The 24,095-nt window shown below is 43.9% G+C and overlaps 1 protein-coding gene across 1 annotated transcript in view; it reads right to left on the reverse strand.

The window, feature by feature from the left end:
* Window positions 1–24,095, reverse strand: part of C6QH4orf50 (chromosome 6q C4orf50 homolog) — a 191,629-nt gene that overhangs the window by 60,044 nt on the left and 107,490 nt on the right. The window contains exons 6-7 of the mRNA XM_069630223.1: window positions 23,218–23,289; window positions 5,986–6,115 (exon numbers count right to left, since the gene is read on the reverse strand). Coding sequence (XP_069486324.1) covers window positions 5,986–6,115; window positions 23,218–23,289 — 202 coding nt within the window. The remainder of the gene's footprint in view (window positions 1–5,985; window positions 6,116–23,217; window positions 23,290–24,095) is intronic.

Genomic DNA, 24,095 nt, shown 5'->3' on the forward strand with positions numbered 1-24,095 from the left:
TTGATGTTGTTTCCCTCCATTATTTCTATAGTTAAATTGGTCTGCGTCTGTATGTACTTGCAATGTGGTACTAACCTTGCTGCACAATTATTTTTTCTAAAATTGATATTTATGTTTTTCAAGTGAAAGTTGTTTTTATGTATGAAATTACCTATATTGCCTTGCACAACATGTTTGAGATGTACAAAGAATAATGCATAGATTATTGTTTTGTAATTATTGTTTTCTATTTAATTAGATGCATTATTTGAGTGCTGGTGTTGATTTATCTTAGCATGAATTGCTTAGCTGACCTAATACACATGTGAGTGTTGGATGGCTTACTCCCTTCTTTGATGTATTGTGTTGTCCCCTGGTTCTGAGTATTGTATTCAATGGCAATTTATAGAGCGCGAAAAAAGACCAAAAAGGCATCAATGTGTTTGTGACGGACAGGTGAGGACAAATCCAGGGCAGGATTAAAATAGATGCTACTTTAATTTCTTCCAAAATAGAATATATTCGGGAGTGTTACAAAGGCCTAGTGGCAAAGTGTTCCAAAGCGTAGGGGCAAGCACCGTGAATGATCTTCCTCCAGCCAGGGAACTGAGTAATCTGGGAATACACAGCAAAGATTGACTGCCAGAACAAAGAGATCTACTAGGGGATCTACTAGGGCTATAGGGAGTGAGCCTAGACCATAGAAATTCTGCACCAGCATTGAGAGTGGCTCGGTGTACCAGACACAGGATCGTAAACTTAACCTGGTTGCTAAAAGGAAGCCAGTGTAGTTGACATAGTAGATCCTGCGAGTGCGAACGTCTAGGTGCACCCAAAGCGAGGCAGACAGCTGCATTCTGAAGAATCTGCAGGCATTGCAACAAGGACTCAGGTTGACCAAGATAGATACCGCTGCAATAATCAACAGAGCCCATGATGGATGAGGTAACAATCTTAGGCTTAGATTCAGGTGGAAGGAAGGGTACAACTTTTTTTAGGACTTTTAATTTAGTAAAGCCAAATTGGCAAATGGAAGAAATGTGAGCATCTCTGGAGCCACTGGCCATACGTTTAATACCTAGGCTTTTCACTGTAAGGACAAGCTCAGGACAGGGGTCTAGGGAGGTCGGCCACTAGTCAGGGGTCCATGGCATCCCTAAATTGTTAGATCCAGCCTGAAGGATGTCTGTTTTGTCTCTGTTAAGTTTGATCCAATTTTTTGCCATCCAGACTCCGACCGCATATAGACAGCCTTTCAGTTTAGCGGGAGGATCAGAGGCTGGAGCATTAGAACGAAAAAGGATCTGCGTATCATCAGCATATGAATAGAAGTGTACCACATGGTCAGCAATCAATTCAGCCAGAGAACACATATATAAATTAAACAAGAGCGGAGACAGAGCAGAGCCCTGGGGAACCCCACAATTCAATTCCATAGGGAGAGATTTAAAAGGAGGGAGAGAGACTAATTGCGCCTGTTTGGTCTGTCAGAAAGGAAGCAAACTACTGAAGCAGAGTGTCTGATATTCCCACCTTTTGAAGACATTGAAGTAAGATCTGACGGTCAACAGTATGAAAAGCTGCGGAGAGGTCGAGCAGAATCAGAACTCCCACCTCTCCACGGTCTTGAAGCTGGGTAATGTCATCCATGAGAGCAACCATCACAGATTCTGTGCCCATTCCATGACGGAAGCCTGACTGAAAAGGAGGGAGTAACTGATTGGATTCCCAAAAGTCTGAAAATGGAGAGGTCACAATTGACTCCATCAGTTTTATAGGAGCCGAAAGTAACTAAATTGGGCCATAGTTTTCCACTACTACTGGGTCAAGGTGAGTCTTTTTTAGAAGTGGAGAAATGACTGCATGTTTGAGGGCCTCTGGAATAAGCCCTGTCAAAAAAGAATTTTGGAAAGCAGCAGTAAAAAGAGAAATGGGCTTATTAGAAATTGCTTGAATGATACAAAGAATGACCGGGTCCATAGGAGAGGCGAATTTATGTTTCAGCAGTGATGTGGAGACCATATTGTCTGTCACTGTGCTGAATTGAAAAGCACTGGTTTGTGTCTCCTGGACCTTGAAAATGACAGGGTAAGGGTGTACAGGGTCCGATCTTCCTATACTAATCAGGACCCAAATATTGCTAATTTTGCCCCTAAAAAGGAGGTTATATTATCACAGTGGACTTGTGTCTGTAAAGCCTTTAGTAGAGGATGTGTTGGGGTAGAAAGTTCTTTTGAAACTTGAAACAATTCCCTATCTGAGCATGACGTTGTCATAATATGCTTGGCTAATGTTAGGGAGAATTCTCTGTTTAGGCTGAATTTCCTAACCTAGTGAGTCCCCCAGCAGCTTTGCTGGATTTCTGGAGTTTGTTTTTTTCTCCTGCCAAGAGTGAGACTATTTTTCTCCCACTTTTGGACATGATTTGTGGTGTTCCTTTGAATGTTAATGTGTTTTATGGGCTATGGGGTCCTTTACTCCATAGGGTCTCATGTGTTTTTTCTATATGTGTTACACAGCACCCTCCGTGCAGTAACACCGGGGTGTCATAGTGACCCCCCACCATAGACTCCCTACCCTGGGACTGACTACTGTCTCCCAGGGCATGTAAAGTCACCATTGGCTTTACTAGTCCCAAATTACTAACAGAACCAGTACAAACCATCATATTGTGGACGTACTGGTAGGGGCAATTCGATTGCCCCAGGGTCTGTCATTCGAGGGGGCACTGTCCTGTCCCCCCTCATTGAATTTTGGCTGGTGGCAGTGGATACTACTTTTTATATTCAACCGCAAATATATCTCTATGGGATTTTCCCATGGTTGGAGGCTACTTTTTTACATAGCTTCTAACATACCGCCGGTTTATTTATTTAATATTAATTCACCAGTTGGTATTTTCTGCCAGAACTCGGTTTTAAAATGGCGTTTGTGTTCGCCTCTGTAACTCCAAACCAAAGGTCGAGCCCTTTGTTCCACGTTTTGGCGGGCTTCTCCACAGAAGCCTCCAAAAGTGATGCCACTCTGTCTGGGTACCACGGGGGGTGTGGGAGGGGGTTTAGGCACCCTGGACTGAGTTACCTTGGTAACTCAAGTCGCACTCTGGTGTGATTGGCCCACGTCGTGAGCCGGCCGGCTCACCACTTAGCATGTTTGATTGACAGCTAGGCTGAGTGAATGGAGGTGTGCTGCATAAAAGCAGGTCTTTTTGGACTGGAACTTCAGAAGTCGCCACAGGACCTGAAAATCCAATGAGGGAGAAGCTGAGCCGACCTGCTACGACAACACCACCGGTGGAGCCCTGCTGAACTGACTCACCACTTCCCAACGACAGAGGAGATCTCCCTGCTGGAGAGTCTTCTTCCCCTGACTGGTGGGCACAACCAGTTTACCTTCTTTTCTTGCATCCCAGGACATCTTGTGGTCGAATTGCCCGTGCCAAGCACCCCGGCAACCGGATAGCCACTTACCACTGGACCGCGAATAAAAGGACTGCTCCTTTTAATTGAGAACTCCGCAGCTGGTTTCTTACCTGGCAGTGCAACAAACTCCTGCTTTCCTCCCTGACGAGATCCTCTCTTCCTCCAGACGAAGCACCGACTTGCACCCGCTGCCAGGAACAACTGCCCCCGCTGGAGCGTTCTCACCATTTTAAGGTACCGTGTCTGCCAGGCCTCCCTTTCTGAAGATTGCTACAAGGTAACAATAATCCCTTAACCTTCTGGACTGGGCTGGCCACCTTGACCATGTAACTGGTCCCTTTCTTTTTGGTACAACTCTTTCTGAACGTATTGCGAGACTTTTGGGCACTTTGAACCGTGTGACCTTGGACACATTTCGACCGGAGCCGCTTAAAGTGGGTCCGGCCTTGTTAACTTTGACTTTACGGTTTTAACCTGCCTTCTCCTCCTACTGTGTTCTTCTGAAAGTGTTGGGATCTGTTTCTATCTTTGCTCTGCCTTTCTCTCCCTTGTAAACCGATTGATTCGAGTGCCATCTTCGTTAAGCGCTCACCACTGTCTGAAAATAAGTGTTGCTTTACTTAAGACTTGTCTAAACTAATCGTTGAAGGGAGTGTATATCTTTTAGTGACCGTGTCTTTGAACTGCTTGATATTAGTGCCAGTGTGTTTTACTAGATGTGGTTTTAAATAAATAATTATATCTCTTTTACACCAAGCTCTGGTCAGTGTTTGCTTGTTCTACTGTGTTCTTTTGACCTATTGTGAATACTATGTATACTGCCCAACTCTTCTTGAGAGAAGTCTGACTGCTAAACCACAGCTACCAGGTACATCTGGGTGGTACAGACTGCTACCAATTGGGTTTACTGCCAACCACCTGTAGTCTTAAATCTTTTGCAATGGTCCCAGAGGGAACGACACAGGTTTCTGCCTAACAGCTAAATAGCAGGATTTGGTTTTATTTATAGCAGTCTGATACTTAATGCCGGCCTGTGCATAAGTCATATTGGCGGAGTGGTCAAAAAAACTATGCCATCTGCATTCAGCCTGTTGGCATTGTTGTTTAAGTAGCCTGAGTGCTGCCGAGAACCAAGGAGCGGAGTGCTTGGAGCGACCTAGTGAGGATCTGAGAGGAGCCAGAGCATCAGCAGTCTCATGTAGGGCTTCTATCAGGGCATTACAGGGATCTTTATGTTTCCTCACTATCCCTTTCTGAGTGAGAGCTGTGAGCAGATCCGTGATGGAATTTGGGCAGACCTTAGCCCAGTGTCGACGGGTCTGCGTTGACACATTAGGTTTATGCTTAGGCACCTGGGAGGGGATGGAGAAGGGAAGCAAACAGTGATCAGACCAGGACATAGGAAGGGGCTTAAAATATCAAATCCACCCAAGTCAGAAAAAAGTAGGTGCAGCTGATTCCCTCCAGTGTCGGTGGGGAAATGGTTTCTCAGAGTGAAAGAACAGTCAGTCAGAAAGGCCACACGTTTCTTAGCCTGCAGATCGCTTGGGTTGTTAGGGTGCAGGTTGAAGTCGCCCATAATAACAAGTTTTGAATGACTTAGGGAAAGGTCTGCCACCAATTGTGCAAAGTCGGACAGGAATTGGTTGGTGACATATCCTGGTGGCCGGTATACTATCAGAACTATCAGAAAATGAATGCAGACAACTGGGGAGGCTTGAATACTGACCAAGAGTAGGTCACAAGGCAGCTTGTGAGTCAAAGTGACCATGGAGCAGCTTAGTGAGATTTTAAACGTTTTAGCCGCCCTCCCCCTTCCAGCTTTAGAAGCAGGTCGAGCTAGCTGCAGAATATTATATTGGGGGGCGCATTTGCACAATATAAGGACAGGAAGTAGCAGAAAACCAAGTTTCGGTCATGCATAAGAAGTCGGGTTTAGAGTCTTCCAATGTTGTCTCGGTGAGCTCCTGCCGATCAGACATTTCTTAAGAAACCTTTTAGGACATCAGTACAGTCATTGGCATTTACCTGTACTTCACTAGATAAGGAAACTATGAGTAGGCCTCCATTCTTTGAAAGAAGAAACCACAGGGATGACCCATTTTGAGATTATAAGATTTCCAGTCTGGAATTAAAGTGCTGGTAATAGCGTTTACCGGCACTATTCTGCACTGGCAAGATACACGTTTTCTGGTGGAGTGACTGATTTACCTCCAGCTAAAAGCTGGAAGTATATCAGGCACCCCACTGGCAAAAAAACTGCTGGTATTACCGGCAACAGTAATACAGGCATTCCACCCATGGAGTCCTATACTCAATGGAATGAGGAATTATTTACCTTTGCCGGCATCTGTAATCTGCCGGTAATACCAGCAGATCAGGTGCCGGTAATGGTAATACCGCTTGCCGTTACCGGCAAACATGTAATGAGGCCGTTACTGCATTTATACCATTGACATGATACTTGCTCTGTTTCAATTACATGTGTCATTAGCTCCATAGAGAAAACAAATGAAAAAGTGTATTTTCCTGCTGGCAAGCACTTTTAGCCAAGCAACACCTACATCTTTCATTTCACACTTACTTGAGGTAGCAGAAGGATCCTTGGCACTTTGTGTGAAAGGTGACGATTGATTAGCGTTATTTCTGTTCCCGTCGTCAGCCGTCTGCCATTTCAATCGCAGTAGTTCATCCTCAAAAAACACATATCCAATCTGAAAAGAAAAATAATACAGGCAGTAGGACAAAAAGAAAGCACAGATCTGTCAAAGAATAAGTCAGCCCATGTTTCAAGCGTTGTAGCTCACCCCAATTACACATTTCCAATCAAAGTAAAATATTGGAATGCATAGTGCAGGTGATATAGGAATACAAGCAGGGCTAAAGTCGAGGGTACAGTAAAGTCCCCCCCAGCTAAAATGAGAAATGTTGAAAGCTTTCCTTAAATTTATTAATTTAAGCCAACCTCAGTGACCGAACCGCAATCGTATGGTTTGTATGGCGGACACTGCACCACTGCACTATATAACCTGATGAAAAATAACAAACAACTAAAGGTGAAATGTCTCATTTCGGTACTGCATGTTCCAGTGAAAACATTTGCATTGATTCTTGGAGTTTAAAATATGCACACCTTTTAACCTTTTCAAAAACACTATTAGAAGAAAATATCCTCTCCTGGTTTTGTGTGTGTGCTGATTTTATGAAAGGCAAATGCCATTCAACCTATGCAATGTGGGTGGTTATGCAAAGCAAATTTAATGAAATGTACATATTTCACCTTGATATGCTAATTTCTGGTGACGTCACATGCCAGTGCGTTTGTTGATGAGTCCCCCCACTTTTAGGACTTGACCCCTGACTACAAGAGAACTCAAACAGACACATTACAATACAAGTGCAAACTATTTAGTTTGGCTGTAGGCATATGCTTTCCGGCTATTTTGCATAGGATCATTGCAAGGCTTCCACCTCTTTGAACATGTATTATTGGTTCTTGTGTATAGTCGATAGTCATGATGGAAGTTCCCTGGTACCACATTTCTTTTCAGTGTCAATTCATGTGTCCACATGTTTACCCAGGTGTTCTGACTTTAGAACAGTGATATATATCTTTGGTGGCTTTAATGGCAGCCCTACCTCTTCCATTATCCCCCTAAAAAGAGCAATAGTTGAATAACTTGGAAAAGTATCAAGGTTTATGAGCAAATTGTACTTACATGTTGTGGATTTGTTGGCATGATGCACCACATAGTAGTTGTTATGGCATACTATTTTGCTGCCTAATTTTACTTTTAATCTAATGCCCCTTTTTGCTAACGCATAGTTAGAGGGCCTGATTCATGGAAGGTTTTCCTATGGCAGTGCGCCATTATAAGGCACTTCCATGAATCAGGCCCAGAATATTTTGCTTCCCTCAATGCGCCAGATGAGGATCTTAATCATGTTAGTTTTTCCTTCTCTACCATGGATTGTCAAACTCTACTGTGGCGTCAAGCCCCCCGTTCCAAGTGCTAGAATGAGGGTAACGGCCCGCCAGCCCAAGTTAATGACCCGAGCGAAGCAAGGACCATTAACTAAGGCTCCAGGCCATTATTCCCGTTCCAGCAATTGGAACAGGGGCTGAAGGTCATTAGCACCCCAGGCTACCAAAGCAGTAACCCAGGGAACTAAAAAAAAGTATTTTCAGTCATTGACGGAATGCCTTGCGCATCCCTATGAATGACTGAAAATACTGTCTAAAGATGGCCACCATGGAAAAGGAAGGCGGGCTGCGTTCGGAGCCCCTATTCCCTTTCCTTAACGGCCGTCGGGAGCAGGGCGGAAAAGTGCGGCTGCGGTGGCACTCGGCCGCCACAGCTAAAATAAAGTAAGTGGGGGGTAGGGAATAACAAAAAAAAGATAATCAATCCAAGGCGTAATACACTATATGAAGATCTACTAGTTCACTTGAGCTGTGTTTCAGTGGGGGTACTGCATGACTTAAAAAAAGTATCCCAAGAAATCCTTTCCAGATGTAACAGTGACATAGATACTCTAACCACAAACACCATGAAGATCAAGAGGGAGCTACTAGTATCAGATTGGATAATGACAATCGATCATACACGATCCTCTATAGTGGCACCCTCACTTTCCCCAACGGACAAGAGTCTCAGTTCCTTAGCTAACTATTTGATGAAATTCCCAGATGTAAAAGGGAGGCAAAACTTTCTTAGACACCGGTTGTGTTTGATACGTACAGGATCAGTCCTTGCTCGTTGGGGATGGGGTGAAAGGAGTAGACACTTATGTCTAAAATGTCAGGACCCAAAAGACCAGTCATTGGAGCATCTATTAAGTGATTGGCTGTCATCGGAGGACTTTTGGGTGAGAATGACTTCAGGCCATGAAACGGCGCTGACCATAAACGTGGTTAGAGTTCTACAACAGATAGGATTCATTCGAAATTAAAAATGTTCATCTATTCATTTAGATAGAAGCAGTGAAGATAAGAAATTGGAGAAACATGCTTATTTTTACTGAGCTTTAAATATGAGATGTAAAACTGTAAATTTATTTTTTGAAAGTCTTCTTTTTGTACTTGTGAAAAAAAACATGTTTTGGTTTGTGCCACAATAAAAAATAAAAAAATAATTAAAAAAAGATAATAAGGGGTCGGAGGGTGGGGAAGAGGGCGGTGGGGGAGCCAGCCGTCAGGTGGGATGAAACACAGGCTTTCACCAGCGGTTCAAGCTCGCTTTCCTAGCCACCAGATTGGCTGGCTCCCTCTGCCAATTTGGTAATCAGGACTAAACCTTTTAATGGTCCTAGTATTAATTATTCGAACATGACTAAAATGGCTGTGTTCTTATTCTTCTGTTTCTTAATCCACTCAGCTGCAATTTAAGGATGAACTTGTGACATCTACATCTACTAGAATATTTCCCTTCACAGAACTAACAAATAAGCCTGGAAGACTGTCTGTAAAGATATTAGTTGATAAGTCACTCTTTTCACTAAGTGGAAACCGGTAATTTGTCATACATCCCTTCACCACAATTATGGGACAAAAGACAAGCTCTGCATATCATTGAAACTCACATTTATTTAAATGAAAAGAAAACCAAAGGTGGCTCCCTTACTTTATGAAGGGTAAGTCACCACAATGAGATACTTAAACTATGATGATTTGTTTACACAATTAAAATTGGCCTGCCTATGACAATCTCGCCATGAGTTGACACACCCATTCAATCACGCCATACTGATGACATATATTTCTAACGTTTCTAATCCGAAATAATACAAGGCCAACTCTTATGGCGCTTATCTGTCAGTATATTCAAGCTTCACTTATCATTTATCTATAATTACTTTCTGTTGATCAATAGCAGATTAAAACTTTTATTTTCTCCACTATCAAAAACAAGTTTTGGTATTAGAGAGTTGCACAGAAAAATGACATGTGAGTATACATATTAACATCAGTGTTAGCATGGGGTTGTGGGGCTCTAGCATGCACATGTAATTTGAATGCATGCTATACTCAGTGGTATCTAATTGTACAGGTTTGGGCTATGGAGGCAATGTTATCAAGTAAGAATGCACAGGCTAATGCTTCACCCATCCAATCTAGGAACATGGTTTTATGATTTCCTAATAAAAGGTACCCCTCCCAATTCACTTCAGAAGTCAGATGCCACAGGTGCAGAGCCCTTCCCCCACCATGCAATGCCAAGACAGAGGAGGATGTATATTATATTAGTATGATTTTCTTTGGGGAATAAATTGGAATCTATAATTTTCACATCTATCAATAGCTATCACAGGTCTCAAATCATCAAGCAATTTTCTATTTAGAGTTTGAAGGATGCCTACTGAATCAGAGTCCAAAGTGTTAGGCTATACCGGTGAATATAGCAGGATTTAATATAACTATTACAAAATGCTACACTGTCAGCGATGGGAAGGGCTCCCTGTTTTACGCAGCATTCACAGCACAGAAAAAGCATTGTTGTTCTTATTTAAATGTAATCTCCATCAGTTTTACGACCATGAACATATGATAAAGCTCACACCAGCAAACTACAATAACCTATTCCTATTCTGATTTACCAATTTATCAGCCCCTGCGCTCTGTGCACAGAAAGGCCTATGTTTTCTAAAAGCAGTCAAATCTTACTTTACTTTAAATATAGTGGGAAAGCAAGATATTCTATTTGGAATGAGTGCACCCTACTGGAAACCGCCTCCCCAATCTCTCCCACTCCAGATATTTAGCAGGGGAATGATGCTAGGGGACTTTTCTCATCGCATTTGGGAAAACTTTATATTTACTTTAAAATATTTTTGAAGGCGCTGATTGAGAATCAGCCCCCATGCATTTTCAAAAATCTCCCAGCCAGCCTCTTGGAAAGCAAATCTGCTCCATGTAATATTCTCCTTAGGCAAATCATAATTCTGACAAAAAAAGGTGGGGGTAATCAGGAATCACACTTTTGGATTCAAAAAACATGTTTATTCTTTATTTCATCATATCAGCATGACTTCTTGATGAAATATGGATTTCTCAGTACCCCAGCCTAGATGGAAAGCTGAATATACAACTTGAATTATTTTAAGAATTATTAACAAAGGTAATTCGAATTTGGTGTCATATGGTGGATCAATATGTCATGATTGTAAAACATTTTTCCATTTTAATGATCTTATTTCGCATTTCGTATTTTTTTTATTTGTATAGCGCGCCTGGCCCAAGGGCATCTGGGCGCATAGCTTAGGTTAAATTAACATCATCAACATACAGTTACAAGACATGCTATACATTATCAAATACTAAAATTTACAGTGCATATAGAATTTACAGACAGACTAATAAGGCAGTTGCAGTGAAGGAACTGGGTCAATGTATAAAAAAGATGCAGTAATATTTAATGTGAGTCTTGAGCAGTGAGCCACAATTTGGCTTTGCTCTGGAAGGCATGGAAGGGGGGTTCTAATCTGAGTGGGGTGGGCAGCGAGTTCCACAGTTTGAAAGTAAGGACCGAGAAGCTAACCCCACCAGATTTCTGTAATTTGAACCTGGGTACGGATAGGCAATGAGCTTGGGCTGCTCTCTGAGGCCGACTTGTAGTTTGTGGGGAGAACAGGCTTGCCAATAGTGAGGTGCCTTGTCGGCCAGGCATTTATGTGTGAGGGCAAGGGATTTGAGAGAGAATCTTTGGGCTACTGAGAGCCAGCGCAGATTACGCCTGGTGTCCGTTATGTGTTGGTTCCGAGGGATGTTCAGCCCTAATGTTCAGCCCTAATGGCATTATTTTGGATGACCTGAAGCTTGCTAAGGTTTTGTTGGCAGATCCCTAGATAAAGGGCCCTGCAATAGTCCAGCTTAGACATAATCAGGCTTCTGGCAAAGATAATGCAATTCGCTGTGGTAAGGAATGGGCGGCAGGATGTGATGAGTTTGCATGTGTAGACAGATGCTGAAATTACGGCATTAGTTTGTCGAGAGAGAGATAAGGTGGAATCGAGGTAGCTACCTAAAGTTTTGTTGTCATTAGTAACCTTGATAGTGTTGCCATCGATGATAAAGGATTTGAAGGTGTGGTCTAATCTTCTGAGTCGGTGGGAGGAGCTCAGGATGAGGAGCTCTGTTTTATCATCATTAAGACAGAGCTTGTGTTGAGCTATCGAAGCCTGGATGACCTGGTAAACATCGTTTAAGGCTTTGGTGTCAACTATATGGTCACCCGTGATAGGGATGAGTATCTGGGTGTCATTCGCATAATTAGTGTAGGTGACACCTAGATAGTCAAGAATATCAAAGATTGGTTTCGTGAACACGTTGTATAACGTGGGTGAAACACAAGATCCCTGGGCACCCCACATAAGACTGGAGATGGTTCAGTGGAGGTAAAGGGGGAGAAGACCCTTATGGATCTATTGGCCAAGAAGGATCTGATCCAAGGGGTAGCTTCCTCTGAAAAATTGTTAAACGGTAATTATATAGTGCCTCCTTAGTATTTATATTGGCCTAAGCCTATTCGCGCTACACGGAAAACCACGTTGCAAAGTTCTGATTTTTGGGTTAACTCCGCCGCCATTTTAAGATTCATCCTCCATTTTGATTTCCACTCGTATGTTCTTTGTTCGAAAATGGTGGACTATGTTTTCGACTTGCAACCAAGCCTTCCGACTTTTTTTTTTTTACAACTTTATTTAACTTTGCACACAGATTATGCAGTTACGTTTGCGACATTCAATTACAGTGATCATAATACATATATTTCACATTACATTAACATCCTCAGGGGTTGGTTGCTCTGCTAGATACTGTTTGTACCGTGTCCATATATTCCTGGGTCTAGAGGGGGTCATAACTGAATCTATATACAGTTCTTCGGTGTCATTAGCCCACAGCATGTCTCTGTTCCAGTCCTCTACTGTTGGCGGGCGAGCGTTTTTCCACCTCATCAGGATGACCCTTTTTGTCAACAGCAGACTCAAATTGAGAAGTTTTCGCCAAGTTGGGTTCATTTTCCCAATCGCCCCCAATATACACAACTGTGGTGTCCATTCAACCGGTTGGTCCGCCATCTTATCCAGAGCTCCACAGACCCCGGCCCAGTATTGACTTAGTTCTACACAGTCCCACAGCATATGGTGTATATTGGCATTTTCAGAGTTGCATCTTGGGCAGTTGCCAGAGAGAGTGGGATATAGACGCTTGAGTTTCACTGGTGTGTAGTGGGTTCTATGGACAATTTTATAGTGTATCAATTTGAATCTCGAGTTGCAGGACACCAGCTTAGTCAGTGCACAGATCTGAGACCAATCCTGTTCTTCTATCGGCTGGTCCAGATCACGCTCCCATGCGGCCTTTGCGGTGTGGGGTGTTTTCGGGCGTGTTTGCATTATAGTTTTGTAGAGAGTGGAGGCCGTAACCTTCTGAGTCCCCCCCGTGAATATGTAACCGAGGCCCATGTTTATTTTGGGTTTGTTTGGGAATGATGGGTAGATCCGTTGTGTGGCTGTTGCAATCTTTTGGAATTGCTGTCTGTGTGTGTTTGTGTTTCCTACCATGTCATTAATCTCATCCCACTCCACAAATTGTTTGTCCCGAAACATCTGTCCCCATTGTGTGATTCCCTTGGCGGTCCAATGTATTGCCACCGCACTGTCCAAGGGGAAGGGTGTGTGGGGGTCGCCCCATATTGGCATGCTTGGATGGTATAGTTTGCCGCCTGCAAACATATCCTTTATTTTGGCCCATGCAGTGATCGTGACATTGGATGGATGCATAGTGCTGTATCGTTTAGGTGTGGGCCCAGTGATTTCCTGTAGGGCAAGTATCGCTTCCTGTTCCCTCGCGGGAGGGGGTGGGGGGAAGGGTTGAGGAAGCATGTAGCCCAGTCGGAAGCGTAATGTGCCTGTGCTGCTAGGTAATACAACTCCACGTCGGGAGCCATTAGGCCACCTCTGGGATACGTATCTGTTAGCACCCTCCAGCTCAGTCCGAATGACCTCCCCACACAAACGCCATACATGCACTATTCATTTTGGAAAATAGTGTGCGACCCGGCCACACCGGTACTGTACTGAACAGGTAGAAAAGCTTAGGCAGAATGATCATTTTAATTAATGCTATCCTACCCATCATTGATATTGGAAGGGCATTCCAGCGCTTTATTTTGGTGCAAAGTGCGTCTGCCAGTGAGGTGTAGTTTAGTGTTCGGGAGAGTTGAGCGGATTTGGTGACTGTCGCACCTAAATAAACAATGTATAAGGACTCCATATAAGGCCGTGGAGACTCTGAGGCTGCATGGTGGCATCCGTGAGTGGGAATATCTCTGACTTATTGGGATTTAGGCGAAGACCCGAATATTCACCGAACTCTTTCACTGCAGCCAGCACCCTGCCCAGTGTGCGGTCTGGGTTCTTCAGGTATAAAAAGATATCATCCGCATAAGGCGTTATAATATGTGGCTTACCCTCTAGCCATATCCCGAATGTGCTAAAATGGAATCTGAGTATGTCCGCTAGGGGTTCAATAACCAGGGCAAAGAGTAGTGGGGAGAGTGGGCAGCCCTGCCCAGTACCCCCCAGTAGTTCAAGTATATCTGTAAAAGATCCATTAATTCTGATCTTAGCGTATGGTCGCATGTAAAGTATTCGGATCCACCTTATGAAGTTTGGGCCGAATCCATAATTCCGCAACACCCCGAACAAGAACGGCCATGAGACAGTGTCAAATGCTTTCCTCATATCTAAGGAGACAGCTATACCTTGGGTTTCTGGGGGAATAGTGGCAATGATTTGGTGGCATCTCCTTATATTCGTTGCCGTAGATCTGCCCAATATAAACCCCGCCTGATCATCATGTATCATGTACGGCATCAGTGGTGTAAGCCTAGTAGCTATTATTTTGGCCAGGATTTTGGCATCAGTGTTTATTAGGGATAACGGTCGGTATGATCCACAATCCCCAGGGGGCTTCCCCGATTTTAGCAGGAGAGTAATTATAGCTTCCCTGGTGGTCTCGGGGAGTTCCCCTGTGTCCAGAGCCTCCATCCACACAGCGTGGAGCCTGGGAGCCAGCTCACTACTGAACTCTTTATAGAACTCAGCGCTTAGCACATCTGAACCCGGTGCTTTCCTGTTGGGGAGAGCTTTTATTGCATCGAGTATTTCGGGTTCGGTGATGGGTAGCTCAAGTGTTTCCCTGGTGGTGTCCGCTAACAGGGTCGTGGGAATCTGGGCCAGGTAGTTCTCAATCTCTTCATCTGTTGCAGTGCTTTGCAGGGAGTATAGGTCTTTGTAATAGGCATAGAAGGTCTCCTTCATTTTGTCTTGGTCGGTGGTTACCGTGCCATCAGGCATCTGTATTCATGGTATGGTAGTGGGGCCATTCTCTATGCGTACCGTTCTAGCTAATAATTTGCCCGGGCGTTCCCCTTCCCCATATCTACGGGCTGCAGCTGGTCGATCAAAGTATCTGACCTCCTGTTCTGCAGTCTCGGTGTATTCGTTTAGTTTGGTCTTTAGCTCAGAGTTGATTAGGGGTGACGGAGCGGATGCATATTGTGATTGCAGGGACGCTATTTGGGATTCTAGCCTACTTAACCTATTCCTAATGTCTTTAAGGATTCCCCCCTCTACGGATATCGAGTGACCTCTGATGCAGACTTTGAACGCCTGCCATAGTATAGACTGGGTAGAGACAGAGTGTTCGTTGTTATCGAAGTAGTCCTGTATATATTGTTTCATCGAGGTGTTATAGACCAGATCTTTCAGGGCTGACGGCTTGAATCTCCAAGGTGGTCTGGAGATGACCCGACCAGGGATTCTTAGTGTTAGCTGTATCGGTGAGTGGTCCGAATACGTTCTCGGGTGTATAGCGGAGTCTGTGACCCATGCCATGCTGTCCACATCTATGAGCCATAAGTCTATCCTGGAGTGCATGTCATGGACTGTGGAGTAATAGGTGTATTCCCTACCGATCGGGTTCAATGTTCTCCAGGCATCTTTTAGTTGTAGATCAGCCATATGTAGGTGTATTGCTTGCACGGCTTTAGTCAGTGTTCTAGCTTGCGTAGATGTGCGATCAAGATGTACATCCAATATTGTGTTAAAGTCCCCACCACAAATCACCCGGGCTGTCGGGTATCTTGCCAATTTTTCAAACACTGAGGCATAAAAGTCTGGTTGGTCGTTGTTTGGACCATACACGTTCAGAAAGACAAATTCTTTATTAGATAGGTTGCCATGAAGCATGACATATCTCCCCCCCGGATCGCACTCAACATCTATACATTCAAAAGGCAGTGTTTTGTGAATCAGAATTGCTACCCCTCTAGCCCGGCTGGAGTATGTCGTGAAATACTGATGCGAGCCCCAGTTAGGCATCAATTGTCCTCTTTGTCGCGGACCAGTATGCGTCTCCTGTAGGAAGATCACCTTGGCCGCGTGTCTATTGAGGTAGGCCAGTATCTTTCTCCTCTTAATCCTAGATCCCAGGCCCCTTACATTCCAGCTAAGCATATTGATGTTGTCTTTGCCCAAGCTAGCCATTGTCTGTGGGGTGTACAAAGCCATGCGGCCTCTTATAATCTGCCATTGTGGGATGGAATGACGACATGTCTGAAATCTGTGTGCTTTTTCTTGTATAACTAAACCCCGCAACTCCTGTGTAAGTCCCTCCCCCCACCCTCACAGTTCCCCAAACTTCAACTGTGCCATTAGATATCCATCCCTCCCCACCCAACAACATTTCAAGCACCTGCTACAGGGGGGGCTTCGGCGTCTCCAGAGCCCAAGCCAGCTTCACTTATAGGTGTCGTGTCCGGTTTACACACGTTGCTCTCGCACATCCTACTGGTTTCCGGGACGGTGTTTCCATAGCCAATAGAGATGTACATACTACTTTAGTGTCCCAGATGCGGGCGTCCAGGGTGGAGGCTTCAGGCGTTGTTGTTCCCTTTTCACTTCGAGGACGGAATGAGAATATTTAGGTCTCAGTCTTGTTCAAATCGCCCACACTTTAAGATTGCCCCGTGTTCGGTGGGATATGCGTTTCTATAAAGGCCGCCACTTCTTTGGGAAATGTAAAAAAGTAGGATTTGTTTTGATGCTGGATTTTGAGCCTGGCGGGGTAGAGCATTGCGTATTGAACTTGCCGTTCGCGTACCATTTTCTTGACTCCTGTAAAAAGCTTCCTTTCCTGTTGGACCGCCAAGGTAAAGTCCGGAAAGATGCGGATAACATTTGCTTCACATTTGAGCTCCTGTTCTTCCCTGGCGGTTTTAAGGATCAGATCTCTGTCCCTGTAGTTTAACATGCGTGCTATGATGGGCCTAGGGTAAGCCCCGGGTTTCGGTTTCGGGGCCAGTGATCTGTGCGCCCTCTCGACTATGAACATCAGTGACCATCCGGGATCACCCAATAGTGTGCGGAGGAGATCTTCCACTGCCTTCTCCATTGACCCTTTCATGGCGCCTTCTGGAACGCCAATAATGCAGATGTTATTTCTCCTGGATCTCGCCTCCAAATCTGCACATTTGGACTTCCCCGTTCCAAGTTCGATAGCCATTGTGGATACAGTGGTTTTCAGGGCCTCTAAAGCGTCCTCAGTGCCAGATATCCTGGATTCCGCCTCCGTAATGCGCATGGTTGTCTTGTCAAGTTGTGACTTAATGTTGGTGACACTTGCCGTGATCCCATCTAATTTGTCTGTGAGTGCAGCGAAGCCCTGTTTCATCGCCCGAAAAACGGCCTGGGGGTCCATCATCGTAGCCGGAGCCGCCTGGTTCTCCTGCACCGACGTTTCCTGGTCCGTCACGGGCTCCGCTTCTCTCTGCATCGCGGTCGTGAATTTGTCGATGGTTCCTCTGCCTTTCTTCGGACCAAAGTTTTTGGGCATCATCCTCGAAATGGGAGATGCGGGTCATCCAGGCGCTCAGTGGGAAGGCCGTGTCGGTTCCACCACGATTCGCTCTGCGCTATATCTGCCGTTGCGGCTTTATTAGAGGGGGCAGTCGTTTCTCACTGTCATATATGGATGAATGGAGCGCTAGTTTCGGTGCGCCTACGGTCAGCAGTCCCCGGGAGATGGTGGCCCGCGTAGGTGGTGCGGGGAGGCCCACTCGGGGATAGCTAGGCGGCGTGCTGGTCGAGGCGAGGGGGCCTACCTCTGCAAGTGCGGTCTGACCCCAGGGCAGGCCTTCACCCATCGGGGCTGCTCAGGTTCCCATGTGAAGAAGGCAGCAGGTGGGCAAGTGGGCGATGCACGATATTTGGGGTAGCCGCGGCTTCCTCACGCTGAGTGAACGGCAGGAGCGGCCCGATGGTGCCACGCCAGGGCGGGGCTCCTCTCTCTTCCCGCCGTTCGCCGGTCTCTGGGCCGCCCGAAGATCATCCGGGCCTCTATCTCTGGAGTCCCTGCACCGATCAGTCTGAAATTTCGTGTGGGGTATCTGAAGATACTGTCACCCGTTCTCTGCAAAAATCGCGGGTAACCGGAGCCTGCAAGTTGTCTTTTCTGGCTTTGCGGCACTGGGTCTAGCCGGAGCTCACACGAGAGCCGCCATCTTCTCTCGTGCGCAACAGCGCCCCTAGCCTTCCGACCTTTGAGTTCTGTTAATGTTTAGGTTTATCCGAGAGCCGACTGTTTAGACTAGGCAAAGAGACCTTGTGCTTCATATGAACTGTCATTCAAGTGTTGTCTGCGCTCACAAGCCTCATCCTTGTATAAACATTGGGACAATGAAGAACAAGCTTCGAGCGTATACTTTGGCTGAACTACATTGTGAAGGAACTTAGTACAAGGCTTAATGCGGGATCTGAGAACATACATCACCATTGTGTCTTCATGGAAATGCAAACCTATGCAATCCTTCGCATAATATTGTATAATCTGCATGTGAACTAGGCATGAACTCTAGACCACGAATTATTAATGTGAAGAGAGGCTGGACAATATTACACAAATTGTATAAAAGCACAAATGTTTAGATGTCCATCTCTCTCTCACCTCTCCTTGTCGGCTGGTACACACTGCAAGGTGTTGGGAGCCAGATAGCTATCTGTTTTGCTTTGTAAACTGTACAGTAATAAAAGATCTGTGAATCTTTTTAGCCCGTGATTGCTGTATTTCCTTTGTGGTACTCAGCCTCGATATTTCTTTGTTCTTTCAAAATGGGCTACCACTTTGAGATGTCGACACAGGATTTGGTGGTTCACCAAATAAAAGGCTGCCGATAAGTCCAGTAGTAAAAAGAGGGCGATCTTGCCATTATCTTTCAAGTCCTCAATTTGAGTTTTTAGGTCGATAAGGGCAGTTTCTGTTCCGTGCTTGGGACGGATGCCAGATGGTCCGAGGCCAAGGAGATTATTACGTTCCAGGTAATCCTGAATCTGTAAATAAGCTGCTCGGTCTAGAATTTTCAGCAGCAACGGCATGGTTGTGATGGGCCTATAATTAGTGGGTATATTTGGGTATAAGGAAGGTTTTTTGAGAAGGGGGATGACCCAGGCATCCTTAAGGTTAATCAGGTACGGGGCCTCTGCTGAATGATGTGTTTATTAGCACTGTGATGAACAGCGCTAGTTCGTGGGATGCCTCCTTTATGATGGGAGCTGGGCATGAGACGCCCTGGCAATTGGAGGGTATGAGTTTGCTAATGATGTTTTCTACCTCTGGGATAGAGGTGAGAAGCTGAAAGGTTTATGGGTGTGTGGGGTATGATTAGTTTTGTCAAAGGAAGAGTTAAGCTGGATGTGGCGTGAACCATGAATTGAGGTGTGCACATGGTTTGGCTTTCCAGGATTTAACAGGGGCAATGGCGTCCATCGCTTTAAGAATGGTGTCATTGTAGGTATCTACTAGGACTGTGGGGTACCAGCAGGATAATAAAGCATTATTCAGAGTGGGTAGGATGTGGAGGAGAAGTTTATCTCTAGTTATGTTCCTTTTGTTTCTGATACAAATTGAAGGTGCAGTGTCTGGTCTGGAGCGCTGGTAGTTGGCTGTGATGTTAAAGAGAATAGTGTGATGGTCAGACCAAGCACAGGGTGCGTTTGCTACTGAGTTGATGCTACAGTTTAGGTCAACCAACCAATCAAGGATTCTTCCCTTGTCGTGGGTAGGTTCAAGGATGCAATGGGAAAAGCCTAGGTCAGTAAGTGAGCTAGCAATGTCTAAAGCTTTAGGGTCATTAGGGTCTTGGAAGCCCAGGTTGAAATCGCCTAATAACATAATTTGTGAGTTGGTCTTAGTTTTGTCTGCTAGGATAGATGTAATATCGTCTGCAAAGGTGGTGACGGGTCCTGGTGGCCTATAGATGAGATGCAAGGTGGCGGTTTGGTTATGTGAGATAGGAAGTTTGACCGACAAGAGTTCTGCTGATGGGATCTGTTGATTGGGTATGATTCTCAAACTGATAGGCTTTTTATGGATGAGGGCAACACCACCGCCTTTTCATTGGTTGGTGTTACAGTCACATCTAATGATGGTATATTCATTAGGTATGGCGAGTGAGAGAAGGGGTTCTGATGCAGCATGCAGCCAGGTCTCCGTAATAGCAAGGAAGTCTAAATCTTGAGTTGTGATGAAGTCCACAATATCAAGTGCGTGGGCAGTGAGGCAGGGACTTCATTTCACCAAAATGCCAGGGGTAGCGGAAGTGATATCACATGACCCTTGACCCCCTGATGACATCACAGGAAGTGATGTCATTTGACCCCACCCCGAAGTGATATAGCGGGAAGCGATGGAACACAACATTTCACCCGTTGACAAAACAGGAAGTGGCATCACATAGCATTGTACACTACGAAAAATATGGTTACAATATCACTATAATGTGATGCACATTTCATACAAGAATGGATCGCCATATGTATCGTTAAGATCAGTGTGTATAGGGCCATATTAACAAATTACTGTGAATTCAAGCAGACGTCCATGACCAAATGATAATGATGTGTTATTATATAGCACTTAAGCTTAAGCGCTTTAAATAGAAAAAATATACACCCAATATAACCCAACCTGTGTTTGTACTCATTTATCGACCTCAGAAGGATGAAAGGCTGAGTTGAGGCATTTAAGAACAGACTAAATCAATGACTCACCCCCTGAAGTGTGCCTGAACTAAACCTTTAATGAGTCTAGCAATTATTGTATAGAATTCCAGGAAGACATATTATTTGGTATTGCTATTCTTTCTTATTTAGGGTCAGTGCTGTTAAGTGTTAGACTTGTGGCACTCCTGTTCTTATTTTTCTTCTTTTTTTTAAGGGGCCTGAACAAGAAAGCCAGCCACTCTAGAAGTAAAGAGCCACATGGTGCTGTCCACAGCCTAGGAACTCGCATTACAAAAAAAAACAAAAACAAAAAAAACAATTTTTTTTTAATGTTATTTTTTAGAGTTAGCAAGGGAGACCATAGAGGTCGCAAGGGAGACCTCAGAGGTCGAAGTTGCGACTTCTGGTGACCCCTATATGACGTCCCTGCAGTGAGGGACCTGGCATTGATAAGGGCACCCTTGACAGCAGAGTCTTCAGGTGAGTGTGACGTGCTTGTGTTGGAGTTGAGTATGAGCTTGTGCGTGATGGTATTCATATCTGCTAGGTTGGTGCTGTAGTGCAAAGTGCTTAGCGTGGGTGAAGATTTAGGTGAGGTGATGCGATTGTGGAATTGACGTGCTGTGTGGGCAAATCTGGAGCCTAATCTAGAGTTCCTAATGTGTAAGGCACATGGTTGATTAGGTGTCGGTTTGGCTACATAAATCTGCATAAATCCTGCATAAATCTTGCGGATTTATGAGCAAAATTAGTTTTTAAATGAATTAATAGTATTGATTCCGGGTCCCATTATATTAATGGGCATCTGTACGTTTTCAGCTTTGAGCTTCATTTCCTGGGATGGTGAAACTCTGATATTAGCTGGCATCTTAGCTAATATGTAGCTTGGGTATATTAGCACAGAGCGCCTCCATTGCTTGAGCTTCTATTTGGCTGACCATCTGGCTATGTTTTATGAGGAGCTGAGGACCAAAGGTAACACATTAATTGCAAAGAGGTTTCTTTGGAGACCAGACTGGGTTGTGATGGGAGCCATTCTGTTTCTTATCAACCAACACACCATATTTCGGCCACTACGGGTATTATGACTGCAATTTATAAGAAATATCATCACCTGAAATGAATTCACAAAGGTGGGGGGCTGCACATTACCCCGAAGAGTATGTCCCACAAGGCCTTTTGATCTGTGAGCCTAATAGGTTTTCATGGTTAAAAACAAGCAAAGCTTATTCTTTCTATTTGGCCCATGCACTGCATTGTTTCAATGTGACAAGGCACCACTTTAAATTACTTCAGACAGTTTAACTTTATTAATGTGTTCAGCACTTCTGGCTGTGGGTTTATTATTTTGTTCAAAATGCTTTTGGTGTGGGGCAAACACTGTCATGTGTGTGTGCTGGCTCTCATGGAAGTAATAAACTACCTGCATCTCGCAGGTGTGCCCTTTTCGTAATAAATGACACAGCACACCAGTCTCCATTTGTCTTTGATTTCCCCTCTCCAGGTGCTGGGCATGGCTTTGACTTTCAAAACTCATATAGTCAGATCCGCTCTCAGGAGCTAGTCACCCTTTTGTTTCTGTAACTGTATATAACCTTAACGACCTGAACATTGGCAGAAAAAAATAAATGACTTCAATATATTTTTTTAAAGTGTGACTAACAACTAAAATTGTACTTTGCATTCTTGAATCCTGTATGTCTACTGGTGAATGTAGTTCTGGCCTATATGTTTTCTCTTTTCATCACCTGTCTTCTGAATGATGGTTCCAGAAAGGTGATATGGGTTACTGAAAGTGACATGAATGTAATGCATGAGTGAACACTTGACAGTGACACATTATTGATGAGAAACATTAGTCTTTCAATGTATGTTTATGTGTTGTATAAATATGTGTTACTGAAATTGATAGTTTTCTTTGATATTTGCAGATAAACATTACATAGGGTAAGAGAAATATTTGTCGTTATTGCACACATACTCCAGGGAAATTCATTGTTTGTTTTTCTGACTTATGCAACGAGTAAAGCATCTGACACACATTAGAATCCGGCAGTAATTTGGCATTGATCTCCATGTCAGGATTTATGAACATATATAACCAAACATGTTAATGTAATTACATCAGTTTTATTCACATTTTAGCAGAGGAAATGTTCTTGCATCTTGCTTATGTTATGCTAAGTTACACAGCTAATGATGCAGGAACATTTTTGGATATACACCATTACTAGGAAACAAGTGCCCTATTACCCAGCATGTCAGACACTTTATTTGTTATATGATACACCAAACACCAATAAACGTTTCAGAATATTTTGTAATATATCACAAAAGTATTGCAATCTAGAAGTAGCCATAACACATTCTAGTTTTGCATTTTTTGAAAAAAGTATTTCATACAATAAACTAGAACTGTTATTTAGATATGAGTTATTCAGTCAAGAGCACCTCAGCGTTACGTTGGCAGTCAGATCTGGACATAGATGATCTTAGTGCTATCTGCTAAGTGTCCTACTTGCCATGTGCATAAATTCAGCTGTACAGGTGAAGGACGCCCTTTTTATCCATACATGTTGCAGATATTCCCTGAAGAGGGCAGTGGGTCCTCCCTTTTTTCTCTTTGTGGCGAACCAAGCTTAAAAACTGTTCGAAAGGGAGGCAGATTTTTCCCACTTATTCCACACATTTATCTCACATGTGTGCTCTTTCAACCCCAACATGGAAAAGTGTATATGTGTGTCACTCCTACCTGAAGTTGAGATGTCAGATGAGAAAGGCAATACAGTAAGTCTTTATATTTTCCCCATATATCCTGGGCTTTCTGAAAGAAAACAAATGTAAATAACAGCATCATGTTATCTATTTTGTGGCAGCTTTCATAATCCTAACTATAAGTATTGAAGACTAGTTGCGGTGAGATTTTTGTGAAGCAATGAGAATTAACAAGCAGTTTGCAAACTTAATAAAAGAAGGATCCAGGGGTCACCAAAGCAAAACGTGTTGGTCACTCTGTGCAACCAAATCCCACCACAAACTTGTTTTTGTAGCCAGGAGTCCTCCAAACCACTACAAAACAGTATTTCTAGTATTTCTATTTTGTCAGCCCACCCATTGGAAATTGAAAAATATACATTGTAGCATGATAAATAACATGGACACATTCTACTATGTGATGCACCCCAACGCCACTTTTAGGCTGCAAACTAGAAACATTTATTTTCTATTTCAAGCATAAGTGTTGCCCTTGCTAGTAAGGGAAAGAATGTCCTTGTGCCTTGTGTGGCTATCTGGAGACCGCCACCGGACAGTGGTGTAAGTTTATTCATTTTTTAATCCCTCTCTGTGTATGTCTAGCTTGGGCCAGGAACTAATCTGGATAATGGTTAGGAGTTTTAGGGCATTGTGAATCACTCCTTAATCAGGCAATTCAGAGATGTGAGAACAAGATAGCCCAAGCCTTATATTTACAAATGTTTTATATGTGAGCATACATCTTCTCAGAATGCTACTAAAATAGTTAAACTGAATGTAATTTATCGGTATCAGTTTAGTCAGAGGTAGACGTGAATGAGAACTAATGGGAACTGTGCTCCATTACTTCTATTTTATAACTGTGAATAGGTCCAC

This window comes from Ambystoma mexicanum, chromosome 6q, assembly GCF_040938575.1.
Source record: "Ambystoma mexicanum isolate Mex_15411 chromosome 6q, UKY_AmexF1_1, whole genome shotgun sequence".
NCBI lineage: Eukaryota > Metazoa > Chordata > Amphibia > Caudata > Ambystomatidae > Ambystoma > Ambystoma mexicanum.